Source organism: Capra hircus, chromosome 17 (assembly GCF_001704415.2).
Source record: "Capra hircus breed San Clemente chromosome 17, ASM170441v1, whole genome shotgun sequence".
NCBI lineage: Eukaryota > Metazoa > Chordata > Mammalia > Artiodactyla > Bovidae > Capra > Capra hircus.
This window is the reverse complement of record NC_030824.1, coordinates 2908227-2928765: the sequence shown is the minus strand read 5'-3', so window position 1 is coordinate 2928765 and position 20539 is coordinate 2908227. Positions and strand designations below refer to the sequence as shown.

Genomic DNA, 20539 nt, shown 5'->3' with positions numbered 1-20539 from the left:
CCCTTTATTTAATTATTTGTCGGTTTTATTTATTTTTGGCTATGCTGGGTCTTCTTTACTGCACGCGGGCTTCCTCTGGCTGCAGCGAGCGGGGGCTACTCTTTGTCGCGGTGCACGGACTTCTCAGTGAGGTGGCTTCTCTCGTTGCCGAGCACAGGCTCTAGGTACGCCGGCTCCGTAGTTGTGGCCCACGGGCTTAGCTGCTCCACTGGCACGTGGACTCTTCCCAGAGCGGGGATCGAACCTGTGTCTCCTGCATTGGCAGGTGGATTCTTTTCCACTGAGCCACTAGGGAGATCCTAGAGGGCCTTTTAAACCATCTGTCTCTGGCATCAAATGCTGGGCGCGCTGTGTGTGAAGGTTCAAGGTGCCCTGTTGTTGAAGAGCAGGGTTTAAGGCCTGGCGTTAACAAGGCTGGCCAGGCAGTGCTGACCCAGCCTGGGTTGTGCTCTCCATGGTGCACTGTTAGAGTGAGAACTTTAATAGCAGATGTAATAAAGCTTAGGTGTCATAATGAGGTGAGGAAAGGGCAGAGGGCTGTCCTAGCTTGTGCTAATAATGCCTGAGACCTAGTGGTGTCTGCAGGGGGCCTGGAGCAGAGCTCAGACATCATCTCATTAATCCTCCCCAAACCCCTGTGGGGTGAGCAGGGGGCAGGTGTTCCTCTCGCTCTCAGGAGCGAACAGAGCCCTTATGCCACTCGCCCAGGGTCGTCCAGGGTGGGAAAGCGCAGCGTATAATTTATTGCCTTTATTGTTGTGGTCTCCTCTCCTCCCTATCCTCCCGCCCCTGTTATTAACAGACTAACACAGAACAGTTTTAATCAGGTGGTTTTCATCCAGTGTCCCTTTCTGAAGGCTCTAGTCTGGAAACTCACCAGTGCAATTCCAGAGAGGCAGGACAGGATGGGGTGAACCCGGGGCCTGTGCGTAGAGCTAGTGAGTCCTTGAGGGCCCCGAGGCACCCTTCCCCTCCCTGCAGGCTCTTGCCCCCCACCCACTCCCCCCATCCCCGTTCTGGATCCACCCCTGGGGTCCTGCTTTCCTGTGACGGGTTTCTCGCTTGGGTCCATGGTCTTGGGCATGGCGAACGGGGGTGGTTGTACTTCCGCCCCACTCTCCTGTTGTCCCACTTCCTAGAGACCCCACCCTCTTAGACTCTGTGCCTCAATACACACCCCTCACCCGCAGCCCCAAGATCCTAATTTACCGAGTACTCAGGAGATGCAGGCCCTGTCCCTACTTTACACCCGAGGAAATGGACCTCCAGGACTGCATTCTCTTCAACATGCCATACAATTGCTCTTAATTAGAGTCCTGCCCTATTTTTTTTCTCTTTTAACTTTCCCTTTATTTGCATAGCTCTTTCATAACAGCTTTGTCGAGATATAATTTACACACCACCATACAGTTCACTGAATAAAGTATAGGGTTCAGTGGTTTTTAGTATATTCGCAGAGCTGTAGAGTGTCACCACAACCCATATTAGAACATTCAAATCATATCAAAAAAGAAACCTTGTACCTTTTAGGTCCTACTTCCCCAGCCTCTCGTTCCTCAATCCTCCAGCCTTACGCAGCCACAAATCTCTTTTCTGTATTTATAGAATTCCCTGTGCCGGACTTTCGTATGAATAGAGCAACATAAGATGTGGACTCTTGTGACTGGTTTCTTTGACTCAGCTTAATGTTTTCAAGGTTCCCCCGTGCTGTAGCAGGTATCAGGATTCTGTTCCTTTGTATAGCCAAATGATGTGCCCGTGTGTGAGTGTGCCATGCTTTCTTTACCCATTCACCTACTGATGGGCATTTGGGTTGTTTGCACCTTTTTGGTGGAATAACGAATAATGTTACCATAAACTTTCAGGTGCAAGTGTTTGTGTGGATATATGTTTTCATATCTGCTGGTTATATAGCTAGGAGTGGAATTGCCAGGTCAGATGGTAACTCTCTTTGTTTGCAAAATTATTGTACTGTCTCCACAGTTCCCAGAGCAGTGAATGGAGGTTCTAATTTTTCCACCTGGTAGGCAACACTTGTTATTTTCTGAGTACAGGTGTCTTAGAGGGTATGGGGGCTTCCCTAGTGGCTCAGACAGTAAAGAATCCACCTGTAATGCAGGAGACCGGGGTTTGATCCATGGGTTGGGAAGATCCGCTGGAGGAGGGAATGGCTCCCCACTCCAGTATTCTTGCCTGGAGAATCCCCATGGACAGAGGAGCCTGGTGGGCTACAGTCCATGGGGTGGCAGAGAGTCAGACAGGACCGAGTGACTAAGCACAGCACAGCACCAAGGGTATGAAGTGGTAGCTCGTTGTGGTTTTGATTTGCATTTCCTTGATGGCTAATGACGTTGAGCAACTTTTCATGTGCTTATTTGCATTTGCTTTTTCTTTATTTTTGGAGAAATGTCTATTTCGATCCCTTGCCCATTGTTTAATTAGATAATTTGTCCTTTCGTTGCTGAGTGGTAAGGATTTCCCCGCATTTTAGTCCATTATCAGATACATGACGGGTCTGCATTTTCTTCCATCCTCTGGGTCGTCTCTGCACACTCTTGAGGGTGTCCTCTCCATTTGTCACTAGTCCAGCTGATCTGTTCTTTCCTCTGGTTGCTTGTGCTTCTGGTATCAGGTGTGTTGCCCCACTGGCCACCTGCCGGGACACGGGCCCACTGCAGGTCTAACCTCGGGAATAGATGCACGTAGTCAGGATCAGCACCTCCCTCAGACGGGAAGCAAGCTCTGAGGTTGCATGGCTTTTCCCAGGCAGCCAGAAGTTAAGCGGCGGTGCCGGGAGCCACCCTGGCCAGCGGCTCACAGCCACATCCAACACTTCAGGGCAGCGCCACGGGGTCAGCGGAAAGGACAGGCTCTGCCCCCAGGCTGGACACCAGAGTGCCCGCTCCCAACATGGTGCTGAGTCCCTCCGCGTCCAGAATGGTCACTTAGCAACTGTTGGCTCATTCCTCTTACTGTCTACATTTTACTAATTAAGGAGACGTTCTGATTGAAAATGAATTAGAATCATGACTGGGAGGTAATGTAATGAATCTACCTCCCCAAGGCCAGACTTTCCTTGCATTCAGAAAATGACTCAAAGTTACAGCAAGCCTGCATTCTCTCCCTGGGTATTCCTTGTAAGAAACTCCTCAAATCTCAGGAGTTGTCTTTATTTTATAAGGAACCCCTGACTTGCCCTTTATTGTCATATTTGGGGTGAAGAAATGTATTTTCTAGGGCTTTCTAGGTGGCGATAGTGGTAAAGAACCCGCCTGCCAATGCAGGAGACATAAGAGATGGGGCTCTGATCCCTGAGTCGAGAAGTTCCCCTGGAGGAGAGCAGGGCAACTCACTCCAGTATTCTTGCCTGGAGAATCCCATGGACAGAGGAGCCTGGCAGGCTACAGTCCACAAAGGGGTCGCAAAGAGTCAGACACGACTGAGCAACTTAGCGTGCACACAGTGTATTTTCTAGGTGAAAGAATTTTTAGCTTTATTTTTGTTTCAAGTGTTTTTGTCCATCTGCCTTGTGTGTTTCCGAGGAAGAAAGTCAAATCGCTGTGTAACTTGGTAAAGTGTTTCTGTGATCAGGTGGCCCCACGAGCAAGTTCGTCATGTCAGAATGGCTGGAGCTGAGCTGCTGTCATCATTGGTTAGGATAGTGTTCATGGTTGATTCCTCGCTGTGTGCTGGTGTATAATAACTTGCTCCTGTGTTTTCTTTGCTGAGCCCTTGCACGCAGCCTGTGCTGTTTGACCAGCACCTGCTCCCAGTGCCAGGCTGCATGTGCTCCTGGACCAGGGATCAAACCCACACCCTCTGCATTGGCAAGCGAAGTCTTACCATTGGACCACCAGGGAAGTCCCAACAGTAGGTCTTAATTACCTTCTCTTGTGCAGTGTCCAGCACCGGGTCAGCGCTCAGCAAACGTTGGTTTGGGTGAATACTAAAATCCACGACAGGGAAGCTTCCAGCTACCGTTACACTCTAAACCCATCAACTTTTAAAATTCATTGTCTCCTTGCATTCTTTGCCCATCTGCAGATGGTATTTTTGAATAGGTGTTGCCTTATGAATACACTTTTCTTACGATTTCATACATGGTGCTTTTTATACCCTGTTATCTTCATTATTATCTTCCTAGGGTTGTACAATATCCCATAAATTAGGTACGTTGTTTTGTTTGATTATATACTCTTGGGGAAATCTTTTTTCTTTCTACATTTTCATAGTTTGGAGGGGGACTGCTTGAAGATTTTATCATGTAAAGTTGTTACTGTTCAGTCACTAAGTCATGTCTGACCCTTTGTGACCCCATAAACTGCAGCACACCAGGCTTCCTTGTCCTTCACTATCTCTCAGAGTTTGCTCAAATTGTGTCCATTGAGTCAGTGATGCTATCCAACCATCTCATCCTCTGCTGCCCTCTTCTCCTCTTGCCCTCAATCTTTCCCAGCATCAAGGTCTTTTCCAGTGAGTTGCCTCTTTGCATCAGGTAACCAGACTATTAGAGCTTCAGCTTCAGCATCAGTCCTTCCAATGAATATTCAGGGTTGATTTCCTTTAGAATTGTGTTTCTTCGGTTTGTTTTTGACTTATTTGTTTTAGATTAATTCCTCAGGATCTTCTCTAAAAATGGAATTATGGGGGAAAGGAAGTCATAGGATCTCGGGTTTGTTGCGTGTTGCTAGACAGATTCCACCCAAGTCCACATATACCCAGCAGCCCTCCCCTGTGGTTAGCATTGGTTTTCATTGGTGATTTTACTGTGCATTAATCCACAGTAAAGCTGATGGTCTTTCAGTTTTCTTACTGTATCCTATTGATGTCTGTCCTATAACCATCATTTCATTCCTTTCTGCTACTGATATAACATGGAGACGTTTTAAGAATATCTTGTTCTTTCTGCCTCCTTTTGTTGTTCTCGAGCTTCCCTAAAGGGCTTCCCTTAACTCAGGTTGCCGCATCGATTCTCAGAATAGCTTAAGGACAGCCAGACTGAGCTTTTCTATGCATTGCTATACACCTGTTCCAACAGTTTATCAAGTGAGTCCTATCTCCATTCTTATGTTGCTCTGGTTTACATCATATTAAGACCTTATAACAACTTAAATGTGTTTTTGGAATTCCTTTTCCACTTGTTCCATTTTCCCAGTTTAAGACTGGCACCACGTAGTTTTGTTGATTTTGTGGTTTTATAGTGTTGTTTGTAAAACTGGGAGAATGAGAAGCGTACTTTATGCTTTCCCCTCCAACATGTTTCTTCTTGATTTAGTAACTCTTACCTTTTTTGTAGTGGGAACAATCAAGTGTCCTTTATTACATCTTGCAATTTAAAATAAAACTGTGTCCGTGGATTTCCGTGTGGAGCTCAGTTCTTGTCATCAGGTAGTGGTATGAGTCACTTTGAGTCATTTTTGGAACAGAACATTTTCAGATGGTTTTCTATAGGCTGTTGGATACTTTTTTCTCTTTTAGAAAATAAAATTTAACTTATGAAATATATCCTCACCCACTTGGAGTCAGAATTGGAAGTTCTAAGTGAAGGTTCTTAAAGTCAGACCTGGGATATAGACACAGGGCTATATCTAAGTTTCAACATAATCATCTGACCAAATTCAGTGCCTGGAGATGTTCAGGTGAAAAGGTGGATTTGAAATGCTCGCTGCTTTGCATAGCTTCCGACAGGCAGCTTCTCAGTGGTTCTCTGGTACCAAGAGGAAGCAAACAGGGTAGACGCCGTTCTTGGTTTTTCTCTAAAAAGTGATGCCCATGGCAGAAGACCGTGTTCAGAAAACCAGAGTCCTCGGCAAAAGAAACACTGGTTTTAATCCTCAGACAATTCCCACTTCGAAGTTTCCAGCAAACAGCAGCGACAGCCAGCTCCTTTTCTGTGTCTGTCTGTGGTACTTTCTGTTCCCATTGCTATGACAACCGGGGGAGAAAAACTGTGTTCGGGGCCCTCTGGATTCTAGCTCCAGAAGGAGGTTCAGGATGTTTGTTCAAAGAGCAAAAGAGAGCTGTTTCTTTGTACATAGAAGAGAAAAAAAAATAATCCTTATGATTCAAGAGAGAAGCGGGTGGAGCGGTCCTTTTCCACTCTTTCACATGAATTATAAGTCTTGACTGCAGCCACCACACCTTTTAGGAAAAGGTCCAGGGCTGTGAAACCCTGTACCACACTGACACCCTACCCTAGTCGACGGGCGGCGAAAGGACAAAAGGAAGGAAGTTTCCCTTTTAAATCCCCAGGAATTTTTTGATGAGATAATATTACAGACCGAAATGTCTCTCCTCCTATTCGTTCCGTGTTTGGCTCCAGTGTAACAGTAACCCACTTAGAAGCAGGCGGCCCTTTTGAAGTTATTTTAAACTTGCAGCAGAGTGTGGAGATATTGTAACCTTGGATAAGAGCTCCACCAGCCCCGGTTTCAGTTTTGCCCTTTTAGACGTGTGGAAAGTGCCCCGGTATATCTCAAGGATTTTGTACTGAGAGCTTCTTAAAGAGCGGGACTTGGTTTCAAAGCCTGGCTTGATGTCCTGTCCCCAAGGGAGCGTGGTTCTGTTTTCTCCAGTTATTTAACCTTGTCTGACATAGCGTTTTGGCTTTGAAGTTCCCTCTAGTCTTTGTCCATTAAGAAAACAGTGAAACCCTGATAGCCAACCCCATCAGGCTCCAAGAAATTTGAAGAAGGTCCATGTTCATATTTCAGCATGAAGCCAGACGCTCAATTCCCGGCACCGCCGGTGGCCAGGACTCTGGTCTGCTCATTGTTAGCCATCTGGCCCTGAGCAGCTCCTTGTGGGGAAGTGCAGGTCAGTGGTTCGGCGCCCCTCCTGGAGGTTATAGGATCTGTCTGTGTCTGGGAGAAAACCGGGGCTCCTTAGAACAACCGACCGGCTGGCTTGTTGTGCCTGCCACCTCTGCAACACTCAAGTCCTCGTCACACCCTGGTGCCACCCGGAAGTTATTTTGGGCTGTGGGGGTGGCATGGGCTGGGGGTCCTCTCTGCACCGTTCTCCTTGAGTCCTGTGTGCCGTCTTCCCGCCATCGCCAGCCCTGGGCCTGGGGGCCCCTAGAGCCGTCCCAGACGGCCCTCCTCCAAGGCCACGGTCCTGTGCAGGTTGCCTGTGGGGTCTGTCTTTGACCCGATGGAACACCTCCCTGCAGCACCCAGAGAATCTGCTGGAACACCTGGAGGAAGGTGTTCTGTCCAGCAGTGCCTGCAAAGATCTTAGCCAATCTGAAGCACATGTACGTTTATAACAGGCAAAGGGCACTTCATGGCTTTTAATAAAAAGAGGCTTCCTCTGGGGCACCCGTTGCCATTCCCAATTGCTCTTCTCAGAGGGAACTATTTTCAGTTATTTAGTGGTTTCTTCTACTGTTCACCTCTAGGAATATTTCTAAGTTTCTGGCAATAATTTCTAAATAGTGTGCTTATACGGCCTCATATTTTAGCGCATGTGTAGGTTTTTGACTTTCTCCTATGGAAGATGGACATTTTATTCTCTCACCAGCCTCATCCCTTCCCTGGCCCCAATCTTTCTGCCTCCCCGCCCCCTGCACCTCGCCCCCCACATTTCCCATCTCTGCATTTTCCCAGTGTAGTCACATGATAATTAATGCCTAGATCGGGATTTACATTTTATGGCCGTCACTATTCCCAAGCAGGTCCTGCATGCCTTGCCCTGCTCTGGTTTACAATTCTGGCGTTGACGTTTTGTTTTTTTTTCTGGAGTTAATAACTGTCCCCTTTGCCTCCATTGCTTTAGTTTGCTGTATAATTACCACATTTCATTCTCCTGCTCAGAACTATAACACTCTGCCCAGTACTGCCAGACCCCCGGGTGATGACCCAGGCTGCTGCTGTTGTTTGCTTATTATCTGCTGCTCTCTGCAGTGCTCGTCCTTCTGGCCCCATCTGGGCTGCTCGCCCGGCCGGCCGGTGGCATAGCTGTCATCCTGGGATTTCCCTCTATTTTTCTTCTCTGTTGGGTTCCCTGTGCTCTCGATCCAATGCCTGCCTCTTCCTCGATTTATTCCTTCGTCTTATCGGATGTGACAGCAACTCCTGAGGTCAGACTGGGGTGGGAGAATTTGAAATTTATCCTTTGAAATTTATCTGTTCCTCATCCCCCTCCACCACCGTGATAAAGCCCTGTCCTGGGCCTGCCCCAGGGAAGGGAGGCGGCATTGTGTTCCCTGCACTTCCGAGAGCACTGTCCACCCCTGCCAGCCCGGCTGTGGTGACCAAGAAGGAGCAGCCTTTGCTCCTGTGCTGTGGCCGGGAAGTCCTGAGGTCGCCAGTAAAGTCCTAGGAATGTTTTGGTGACTTGGGGATCAATGGCTGTAAGAGCCGCCTCTACTAAAGTTCCTGCAGTGGTTTGCTGAAATTCTGACCTGTTCTGTCCTGGTCCCTCACCTAGGCAAGTGAGTGAAGTCGCTCAGTCGTGTCCGACTCTTTGTGACCCCATGGACTGCAGCCTACCAGGCTCCTCCATCCATGGGATTCTCCAGGCAAGAATATTGGAGTGGGTTGCCATTGCCTTCTCCAGGGAATCTTCCCAACCCAGGGACTGAACCCAGGTCTCCCACATTGCAGGCAAACGCTTTAACCTCTGAGCCACCAGGGAAGCCCTAGGCAAACAGAGACCCAAGTGATTTCCAAGCAGAGCTGAGGTGTGGTAGCAGTGGTCATTTATTGAGCACCTTTTGGGTGCAAGGCTGTGGGTGGGGTGAAAGGGGACCTCTGAGAAGACTTCTAGAAGCAGCTGCCTATCCCTGAGGGGACGGTGAAGGAACTGTGGCAAGGACCATGTAAAGTGTTTGGAAACACAGGGGTGCAAGCCGCTAGCTGTACTGGTGCATTTAAGAAAGCTCCATGGAAGGGCTGACCTTGAAACTGGTCTTGAAGGACAGAGGATTCTAGGCAGAAGTGTGACTTGCAAGCAAGCGTGACATGTCTAGAGAAAGTGAAGGAGAGGACTTTCCCACTGATGGAGCGTCTGCTGCGCAACTATGATGATGTGTTCTATCTCATTGAATCCGCACAGCACCCTGTTGAGGCAGATGCTGCTGTTCCCATTTTACAGACGAGAAAGTAGAGGTTTACAGAAATTGAGTCGTCTGCCCAAGGAGATGTGCCTCGTAAGAGGCAGGTTTTAAAACATGGCTACATGATTCCAAAGCTCTCATCCTCTCCAGCCCCCAAACACCCCTCAGAACAAAATCAGGAGGAAACTAGCAAGAGACACAACTTCTTCTTTTTTTAAAAAAAAATTCTATTATTCATCTGTACCAGGTCTTAGTTGTGGCACTCGGGATCTTCAATCTTTGTTGTGGCCTGTGGGATCTAGTTCCCTGACCAGGGATTCAGCCTAGGCCCCCTCTGTTGGGAGTGCAGAGTCTTAGCCACTGGACCACCTGGAAAGTCTCTAGACACAGCTTCTTAATGTCAAGCCTCACTATAGAGGACCAGCTGGGAATTTGCCTTCAGTTAACTTAAGCAAGAATGTTGACATCACAAAGTTATTCTGAGAGCGCAAGACCAGAGTTACAACACAAGACAGATCTTCTGTTAAATCCTCACAATTTAGGGTAGCTTGTGAATTATTGGCGTTGTTCTTCTGTGGACCCGCCCAGGAGTTTTCCTGATCTTATCATTTCAGGCTGTCGTTCCCCTCTGTAAGTATTCTGTCTCCAGTGAATTTTTGTCAAGCTCTGTTCTAGGTTGCTGAGTCTATTTTATTTTATTTTTTTTCTTTATGCTTTCGTTAGCTTTGGGTTGGCCAGAAAGTTGGTTTGGGTTTTCCATAAGATGTTACAGAGCCCATAGAGTGGAGCCCTTGGAAAAAGAGGACCCCAGGATGTGAATGTTTGGAGACCTAGGGCGGCAGGCACTTCTGGAAGCTGATATCATCAGGGCTGAGTTGAGAAAGACCCAACTGGACAGTATCTGGCAGTTGGATGGAAGAGACCAGTTACACCTGAGACGTGGCTGAAATTGCGTTCTCAGGCTGGCCAGTTCAGGCCTCTGGAGATAGGAACTAGAGTAAGGAACTCTAAGGAACTCGGCAGAGAAAGAACTCCGGAGAGGAACTCGGAAGTCAGTGGAGACCGGGAGGTCGGTTTTGGATGCGCTGAGATGTGATCTTGGGGGCCCTTTCACCCTCCCCGGGGAAAACAAACCACCCACACCAACCTATGACACCCGCCGGCGCTTTACAGAAATTCCTTTTTGTTTTTAAGTCTTTGATCCCTGTTCAGAAGTCAACACCCTTGACGGGGCTGACACTTTGAGCTGCTCACAGTCACCCCGGTGATGGTCTGAAAGGGAGACTGGGGGTTGGGGAGCGGGGAGTGGGAGGGCGTGGCCGCCGAGAAGGGGAGGGGCCGCCGGGGGGGGGCGCAGGCCAGGGCTCCAGGGGGACCTCAGTGTGTGTGAGGCGTGTGTAGTGGGGGTTTCTGCGGGCTCAGGGCACCCCCTTGCTGCCCCTCCCATGCCTTCGTGTCCTGCTCCACAGCTCGGGCCTCTGCCCCGTTTGCCAAAGGGCCCCGGTTTTTCCTCCCGCTCCTGCTGCTCTGGTTTCCTGGTACCGCCCTCCCAGGCCCCCTCTTCCTCCCGCTGTCCCTCCATCTCCTCCCCCATCTCCTCCGCGTCAAAGCCCTTGCTGTTGGCATCAGGCGTGTCAGCGTCAGGCTTGAGTCACGTCTACTTTAGGTTCGTTTCTTCTTCACACGTGTACCTGTGCTGTCCCTGACCCAGCATCTCTCAGGATGTGCCCCATGAGCATCTTAAGCACAGCATGGGTGACCCTCAAAGGGTAGGGAATGCTGGTTTCAGCAAAGGTTAAAGAGTCTTTTTTAAACCTCAGGCCCCTGCAGAGCTTTCATCTCCAGATGTAGATCCTGAATTCGCATGCCCCGTTGCTCCGCCTTCTTGCTTGCGCGGAACTGTCAGTCATGGGGCGGGGCTAGGACTGTGAGGACAGGGTCTCCTGAGGGACACCCGGCTGGCTTAGACTCTGGAGGAGTGGAAATCACTGTTGTCTTACGCTGTGGATCTCCGTGTTGACTGAGGACAGTAGTTTCTGAGTAAACTCTTGGGACATTGAAAAAAAATCTTTTAACATTTATTTAATTATTTGGCTGCACCAAGTCTTAGTTGTGGCATGCAGGATCTAGTTTCCTGACCAGGGATTGAACCCTGGGCCCCCGCACCGGGAGCTCAGAGTCTTAGCCACTGGACCACCAGGGAAGTCCCCCCAAAGCTTTTTTATTTCAGTAAAATTGACATCAAATTTACCATTTAAGCCATTTTAAAGTATACAATTCAAAGCCCCTCTGAATGCTCATAAATACCAAATTTCCTTCCCCAAGAAGAAAATTAGATAGGAATTTGGCATGTAGCCTTTCTAAATTTTTTTGAGAATTTATATTCATAAATATATCAGTAAAAAAGACATTTAAAATTTTGTGTGTGTCAAACTGTATATACTTTTCATTTTGTATGTCGTTGTGATTTGATGTGTCTGTACTGGTCTATAGATCAGCCTCATTTCTTTAAACTGCTGTGTAAGATTCAAAATCTGAATAAAGCACAACTTATGAATCCTCTTTAAAAAAATACAAAGTATACAGTTCAGAGGTGTTTCGTCCATTCACAATGTTCGCATATCCATTACTATCATCTGATGCCAAAACATTTTTATCCATAAAATGAGTGGGGGGTTAGGAGAATGTTTTAGTTTCCTATTTGCTGCTGTAACAAGTAACATCAAACCGAATGGGTTAAAGCAACACAGACTCACTCTCACAAATTTCTAGAGGTCAGAAGTGAAAAAAATGGGTTGGCAGGGCTGCATTCGCTCTGGAGGCTTGCGAGAGAACCCTTTTGCTTGTCTTTTCTAGCTTCTGGGAGCCGACCACCTGCTTTCCTTGGCTCCTGGCTCCCACCTCCATCTTCAAAGCAAATCACTCCAACCTCTGCTTCCCCGGTCATGTCTCCCCTATTTCCACGATTTCCCCTTTTCCTTGTAAGGACCCTTGTGATTACATTGGGCTTACCCAGGTAATCCAGGACATCAAAGTTCATCACATCTCTAAGTCTCTTGTGTCTTTTAAGATAACGTATTCCCAGGCTCTGTAGATTAGGACATTGATCTATTCTGGCTACAGAGTGGGTTCCTCAGTCTCTTGCATCTCTAACACTCCACGAACCTAAAGACATATCCCTTCTGGTTATTTAAAGAGCTTAGCACCGTCGTGGTAGGTTAGGTTTATCTTCGAGGACCTCCTCCTCTTGGATGGTTATCAGGGATTCTTCCCTCTGACACCAGACTCAACACTGAGAACTGTGAGTGCAAACGGCAGCATCATTTTGTGATGTCACTGATGTCACTTTTCCTGGTAAAAATTTGACCAGCTCTTCTACCTATCTCTTATTCTGTGCTTTGCCAAATTTGGAAAAAAACTTCAAAAGAATGTCGCCTGTCTCCCAGTAACCAGGAGTGGCCTTTAAACGGCTTGTTCATTTCACCGCCGATGCTGCCCCATGGCTAGTGGTCTCTCCATAAATTCCTCACTTTTCCAGGTCCTCTTGCATCAGCTGGAGTAGATGTGTTGTTCGGGTCCGGAAGCCAAATAGTCTGTGATGCTGCCGCTGAACGTCATGGCATTTCACAGTGATTTAGACCGGCCCTTACGTGGGAGTTACGTCTCTTCCCATCAGGAAGGTTTGGGTGCCTCCGCCTTGGGTGCCTGCTTCCTACAGAGCAGTGAGACAGCGTCCATTCAGTCTGTTTGTAGTGGTCCTACCGTGTTCTCCCCAGGGTTCGGCTCATTATGCTGAAATAGAATCCCCCGAGGGTTGAAAACCGCATTCCCCCCACCCCATGTGCTTTTTGGTTTCGAGGTTGCTCTTGATGGTGGCGCCTGAGACAGGCACCGCAGGAGCCCTGCAGGCCTGCAGCCTGCCCACTGAAGCTTTCTCCCCACTTGTTTCCCAGATGCACCCACTGGGCCTGTGTAACAACAATGATGAAGAGGACCTGTATGAATACGGCTGGGTCGGAGTGGTGAAACTGGAACAGCCGGAGCTGGACCCGAAGCCATGCCTCACTGTCCTCGGAAAGGTGAGCCCCAGGCCCTCCCCACCACCCGCCCCGGTTCTGACTGGTGTCATCCACGTCCTCAAATAGCCAGGTGTGGAGAAGAGCCCCCATTGGCACAGCGCTCTTTCCTGGCTGAAGTCGTGTGTTGGGGCAGCACCCCTGCCCCAGGGTGGTCAGCGGCTTGGACACTGCTGGCAGCTGCGGCCTCACAGTGGCCTCCACCCTTGTCCTCCATGTGGCCTCGGGCAGGTCTCTCACCCTCAGGGATTCCCAGTTCCTTATCTGCAAACTGGATTGACCGTAGAGATTCACAGTCCTTATCTTACACCCTTGGGGCCAGATATTTCAGAATTCTGAGATTTTGGGGGGTTAGAAAGGTGCTCAGATACACATATTTTGTATTAAGGAGACATGGGTTTGCCCTCAGTAACCAAACACATGCAGAGCTGGGTAGCCGCCTGCATGGATATTCACATCTAGTGGGACAACTGGAATCTAAATAGCCTGGCGTTAGTTCAGGGCCCTGATGTTTTGGTGCCAGCTGAGTTATGGAAAAACCTGGGGGTTGTGGAGCTTTTTTGGTTTCAGAATGGCAGACAGCAATTATGGTCCTGTCTTAGAACTTACCTCACAGGACGGTCAGGAGGTGAGATGAGAGACAGAACATGTAGCAGAGAGTGCTCCAGAAATGTCTGCTGCCATTGACTGTTTCGTTCTTCAAAAACAACTCTTTTAGCGTCAGCATTACCTCTGGTTGTGGTATGAGATAAAAGATAGAGGTCCATTTATTTTGGAAAACCATATGTCAGTGATGTTAAAATATAACAGATGACATCTTGTTTTAAACTGGATCGTTTTGGTAAAGAGAAAGGTTTGGAGAAAGCTACTTGGATTTTGGTTGGAGGAATGGTAGTACAGCCTAAGAAAAAGTGTTATCGCTTGGATTTTTTTTTTTTTTATCTTCTCAGAAACAGAAGTTCTAGGCATCATGGGGCGAGAACTGGAGGGGGCGGGGGAAAACAGTCCTGGTTCTGACCTCCTGAGGAGATTCAGTCCAGAGCAAAGTCGTTCTGATACAGGGCACTTGAGAGAGAGCCTTGTCCAACACTTGAAAATGTCCCAGGGGACTTGCCTGGTGGTCCAGTGGCTAAGACCCCACGCTCCCAATGCAGCAGGCCTGGGTTCAATCCCTGGTCCGGAAACTAGATCCCACATGCCACAACTAAGAGTTTGCATGCTGCCGCTAAAGATCCCGCATGCCGGAACTCAAGACCCGGCACAGCCAAATAAATAGCTAAATACAAAACAGAAAGAGAGAAAGAAAATGTCCCGGTGAGTGTCTCCTTGCAGACTTTTGGCCCAGAAAGCCCTCATGGACCTGTGATGTTTCTGTCCCACCTGTCTCCTGGGTGGCTTCCGACCGCTTGTCAAGCTCCCCTGCCTTCTTCTTCAATTATTTGACTTTGGCTGTGCTGAGTCTTCATTGCCGCAAGGGCTCTCCTCTGGTTGCAGTCACGGGCTTCTCCTGTTTGGAAGCACGAGCCCTAGGGTGCGTGGGCTTCATGGCCCTGAGACCTGTGGGCTCCTCCCAGATCAGGGATTGGACCCGTGTCTCCTGCATTGGCAGGGGGATTGTTTACCACTGAGCCACCAGGAAACACCCTCCCCTCGCCCCACACCCTCAACCACCCTTTTATAGAAGAAGAAGGAAAAACAGAAAAAAAAACCCACAGGGACTATTGCCTGTTTGGTTTCCAGTTCATGTAGTCGATTCGATGTGTTTCAGGTGGCCCAGGCCCCATCCTTCATCGTTTAAATAGGTGGCCGTGCTGCCTAATGACGCTCAGAGAGCAGCAACCCCCTTGAGAAAACGTTAGTGTTTTCCTAGGAGGAATGCCAGCCACATCCAAAGCTTGGGCACAGTGCTCTCCTTGTAGCTAACACTCCCCTAATAGGATATTTTCCTTTGTACTGAAGCTGCTGCTCCGCAGGGCTCAGCGGCTCAGCCGCAGTCTGGTGGGCCTCCACCGGTGCGTCTGTAAATGGGCTGGAACAGGGCCCCCCCCAGGCCCCGCCCACCATGGTCCCCTGGGGCCAGAGCGGCGTTGAAGTCACTCCAAGAACCCAGCTGCTGCTCCTCTACCTGGGACAGCCATGGAGTGGGTGTGACTTGCGCTGTGTATGGCCTGGCCTGCCCGCCCGTGAAGCCAGGAGGAATAGAAACCCTTGACGTATACTGCACCGTTAAGTATCTGTCATGTTCATTCCTTCACCAAGTATTTATTGAACGCAGGACCTCAGCACAAGATTCCGCCTGCTTGCAAGCAACAGGCCGCCCCTGACCCCTTGTCCCCGCCACCATGGTTCTGTTTGGAGGGGCTGTGTGGTGGCCAGGCAGTATTCACACGTGGTTAGTGACTGAAATTTGGCTTAACACCTGCATAAAATCTTGAGCAAAACCGCCGGGGCCAGACACAGCAGGGCAGTTTCACATTTGCCTAAAACCTGGGTTGATTGAGGAGGTACCCGGAGTCAGGCCTTTCTCCCTGTCTCCTTCCTCACCTCGCTCCCTCCCTCCCTCCCTCTCTTCTGCCCTCTCACCTTCTTCTTCAGTGTCGTTTTTTTTTTCCCGGCTTCAGTTTTATTTACTTTGCCAACTGCCCTTTCTTTCTTCCTGAGCCCCCAAGCAAGCACAGTGGCAAGAGGGTATCACTGGATGAGCAGGGTGGTCCACCCCACCGCAGACGCTCAGCGTGGTTTTCTATACTCAGGCGTGTTTCCCCCTGCTCTCAGCGGCGAGGGCAAGAAGGAGGTGGGCAGCCAAGTCCCCGTGGGGGTGCGGGTGGGCCCCCTCCTCCTCCCGTGGATGTTGAGACTTGTTGAAAACCATAGAAGGGAGGGTCCGCCAGCATCTGGAAGGGCCTGTTCGGGGAGGGGGAGACATAGACCCCTCTCCCTGCCCCATCACCCACGCCCTTCACCTACCCGCCCACAGAAAATGCCATGGGGCAAAACACTGAAATACCAGAGGAACGTCCTAAATTAAAACAACCTTAAATGCCTCTCCAGGAGTTCAAATAAAGTTTCATTTTAAGAGTGAAAGACATAAACTCATCACCTGGGTTTATTACTGAGTGCTTTTGAACTCCTCAAAAAAAGGGAACACTGTAAACTCAAGAGAGAAAAGTGATTTACGATCCCCTCTTTATAATTTTTTTGATTCTGGAGGAGGTAAAGGCAGACAGTTGGATCAGCTCAGGGACGGGGGGAGTTGCAGAGTTAGTATGGGGGTAAGCCGCCCCACCCTACCCCTGCCCCCCAGAATGCAGCAGGCCAGGGTTCCAGGCCAGACCCCGGGCAAGTCCCTTTCACTTCCTGGGCCTCTCCCTTCCACATCATGTGACGAGGCTGTCCTGGGTTCCTTGCTCGTCTGATATGTTGAACTTCTGTATCATATTAAAAAGCTTCCCTTGAGATTCTACCTTTCAGAGATTTCTAGTTGCAACACTAAAAGACTGGCTGTGTTACCCGCGACGATCTAAGTGTTCAGAAATTAAAACAGAATAAAGTAGACATTTCTGAGCAGCTTGCTTTTGAAAGTAAGGGTCTTCAACCATCTCCAAAGTTGTAAGAGTCTGTGTTTAGGCCCCAGGCATTTCAGCCCTTCAATTCAAGCAGTATTTATTGTATAAACATCCTATGGGATAGGTAAGACATCGTCCGGCCACCGCATGGACAGCCTCGTGGCAGGGAACACATCAGACTTGCTCAGATCCAACACAGCCTGCTTGGCCCGAAGTCACCAAATATGGAAGCAGGGCAGAGCTCCGTACCCCACACCCCACACTGGAGGGGGCTCTTAGGGTTCTGAAGCACAGGATGGTCAACAGACTTGAACATGGTTCTCACCAGTCCTCAGGAGGACAGCAGGAAGTTAGCAGAAAGACAAGAAAAGCAGGCGGCTTAAGTCAAAGAGAACCCAGCTTTGGCTGAGTGGCCTTGGAAAGGTCCCTTCAGTTTCTGGGGCCTGTTCTCACCAGGGCCCATGCCGCCCCTTGTCATTGTGGCGGGAGTTCTGCGGGGAGGCCCGAGCACAGCGCCCGGCCCTCGGTGGACGCCCGGCGAGGGTGTGACAGCAGCCCTCGTGTGCTGAGCACTCGCCGATAGCATCCCGCGCAGCAGCTCCTCCCATCATCAAGCCAACCCTGCTGCCGTGTCTAGGTCCCCATCCTGTGCTGAGGACATCTCAACGTCTCCTGAGTCAGATGGCTCCCAGGGGCTGAGCCAAAACCTGAGGTGAGGCCTGTCCCGCCGCCTCTTCCTCTTGCCTCCTGTCGTCTTTGCCGGTTTCTGTGGATTTAAGAATTGGGTGCGCGTCAGTGCTTACTGGCCGCGTGAGCAGTGTTGGTTCTATTGAGTAGAAACCTCGCTTGAGCTGTGTTGAGCCCAGAGGGGGATCTGCTCCTGAGGTTCCGAGTGTCGTCGGGGAGCCCGGGGTGGGGGTGCTGTGCCCCTCTGCAGCTGCCGACCATGGGGCTCAGTGCCGGGGCCCTTCCCCGAGTCTTCTGGGTGTCTGCTTCATTTCACCCCTGCTCGCTATCTCCTGGGGGGAAACAGCACCCCGATATCCCTTGATCCGATGCATCTTAGATCAGGTGCTCCCTTTAGTCTGTCAGCTGTGATCTGGGTCTGGGAACATGCTGGAACTGCCCAGCTCTGTGTGTGTGTCTTGCGGGGAAGGTAGGGTGGAAGATGCACTTTCCAGAAGGAAGCTGGCAAGGGCCAGCTCTGGGCTACTGTGCCTCAGCAGCCCCTGCCGGCACCAGGTCACATGTACGCTCACAAGCCGCCCCTGCTCTGGTTCCTGTGCCCGGAGGAGCTGCTTCCTCTTGTCCTGAACCAAGGGCCCGTCCCTGGGAGCGAGTGGCTGGAGGGGCTGTGCGAGGGGGTGAGGCAGGCGGTGAGAGCGGGAGCAGGTTCCTCGGCGGGTATTGAAAGCTGCTGGGGCAGGAAGAGGCTTTGAGATGAGGGTTTCATCTCCATACCCCAGGAAGCTGGGAGCCACTGAAGGTTTGCTGGGGAGTTTGCTTGGCAGTGGTGTCTAGGTCTAGGGAGAGGGTCAGTCAGGTTACTGTGCTGGCGGATGTTTCTGGAGCTGAACGGGCCCAGACACCAAGGCTTTGGGAGCTCTGATGGGGCTCTAGCCGACGATGTTGACCTCGCGTTCGCTCTCAGATCTCCCGGCTCTCCACCCAGCCTCTTCGCTTCCACCTGTGGCGGCCTCCTGGCCGAGCACGGCGGGCAGACACTGCTGGGAACCACCGTCCTGTGAGACTGGGCTGCCGGAAACCCAGGGGTGAGGGGTCGGTGCAGAATGGAACCCCACGTCCAGTCCTCGGAGTGTTTCTTGGTAACTTGTTCTAGAGAACAAATCCCTTGGTGCCCAAAGTGACTGCAAGACAGAAAACAGGATCAAAGGAATTCACTGTTTTCAAGATGGTTGGGGGGAGCAGGAACACGTAACAGTTAAGATTTGGGTTTAGTCACCAAACTAACCTGAATTTAAAGCCCAGTTCCAGCCCCAAGATCCACGTGGCCTGGGACAGTCACCAAACCCCTCTGCCCGATTCCACCTTCCGGAGGTAGGAGGGACCTCAGGGGGTGAGTGTATGTCAGGTTCACGCACGGCCAGAGACACAAATCAACCAGCGGCTCTTGGTGCCCAAGCTCCCTTCCTTTCTCCCTCCCCGCTTCCCTTATTATCCTCCGGTTGCTTTCAGCACTCACAGTGCCCTTACTTAAGTAGTCAAATCCTTAGAGACAGAAGTAGAGTGCTGGTTGCCAGGGCTGCGGGGAGGAGAGGATGAGGAATTAGTGTTTAACGGGGCCAGGGTTTCAGAGAGGAGGTGGAAGAGTTGGGGAGATGAATGGTGGGTGGTGGACGGGAGTGGGGGTCATCGTGCCCTCCTCATCCAGGGTTCGGTCACAGGTGGGTGTCCTCTGCAACCCTGGGGACCCTGACTCCTAGGCCCAGCCCAGCCTAGCACCCCTGGGAATGAGATCCCCGGCTGCGTCTCAAGAGCCAAAGGAATGTACTGGCCGGCTGGAGCAGGGTCTCAGAGCAGCCGCCCCCCATCACAGGCACTGCTGGGAAGTGAGTGTGAAGTTTGCCGCATACCTGAGCTCAGGGCACTGTGACTGAGCGGTTTGCCATGGCATCCCCGGGAGCACCTGTGTTTGGGACGCTTACTTGTGCTACACCTTCCCAGAGCACATCCCCTGGGTCCTCTTACTGCAGCGATTCTCAGCTGGGGTGTGTGTGTGGGGGGGGGGGGGGCGCGAAAACGCCTGTGCACACACACCCCTTCCTAAGATCATCTGGCGGTATCAGGAGACCTGTTTGGTTTTCAGACTGAAATATCCAGGACAGGGTGGGGGTGGGGTGGGGCTGCTGCTGGCATCAGCAAGTGGAAGTCGGGGATGCGGCTTTGCTGCTCAGCACCCCTAAGTGCACAGGCCAGGCCTCCCTAGCAGCAAAGCGCACTCTGGCCCAGACGTTAACTAGTGTCACCGGTGAGAAGTCTCGTCTCTCTGGGACCTGTGCTGTCTCCCTGAGCAGACCCTTAATTCCCACTTCTTCCTTTGCTTCTGTGCCCACTGGCCTCTGGTACGAAGGCAGGTCCGTGGTGTCTGGTGGTGTGTTAGCTGAAGTGCGTGATCTGTGTCAGGGCACGTTTGTTTCCGCGTGAGGAGTGCGGGGAGCAGGATTTGCGCGGATGCGCTGTGCCATCACCACCCAGGCCCCCTGCACTCCTCTGTGCGCCTCACCCTGGGCCGGTCCACCTCCCTCTGTCTTCATTTCTCCACACTGCCCTCTGTAAAGAGCATTGTGATGATTTTAAAAAATGACGTCCGTCAGTCTCAGAGGGTGTGAATGCTCGGCAAATATCAGTTTCCTCCCCACTCTAAACATACTCCTGAGATGAGGTGGGTTTCTGGCCGGAGAGGAAGTTTGGAAGACTCCTCAGATTTATTTTAAGGAGCACTTGGGTACATACCTCCCATATTTGGTTAAAAAGGAAAGCAAGAAAGGAACTTAGTAAAAGAAATCAGATCAGGAAGAAAAGATTGGCATGATATGAGTGGAAAAAGGAAAATCTCAGGGAATACCACTTTGCTTCTCACGTCCTGTGTCTGGTTTGAAAGTCACAAACTTTTAATGGGATGCTTTTCTTCTTCACCTAAATCTTCCAGGAACCTCTTGGTTAACAGGCTATATTAAGCACAAGACTTTTTTTTTTTTTTTTTAAGCTAGATCTGAGACATTTTCAGCTATAAAAGGCTAACCGAAACTTTTCTTTGAAATCCCCTGAAAGGCTTTAGGCAGTTTTGACAGTAGAGTGAGTGAATAAAGCAAAATAAT

At 50.2% G+C, this 20539-nt stretch overlaps 1 protein-coding gene across 1 annotated transcript in view; it reads left to right on the top strand.

Moving 5' to 3' along the window:
• ZNRF3 (zinc and ring finger 3) overlaps positions 1-20539 on the top strand; it is a 145266-nt gene that overhangs the window by 72158 nt on the left and 52569 nt on the right. The window contains exon 2 of the mRNA XM_018061043.1: positions 13012-13137. Coding sequence (XP_017916532.1) covers positions 13012-13137 — 126 coding nt within the window. The remainder of the gene's footprint in view (positions 1-13011; positions 13138-20539) is intronic.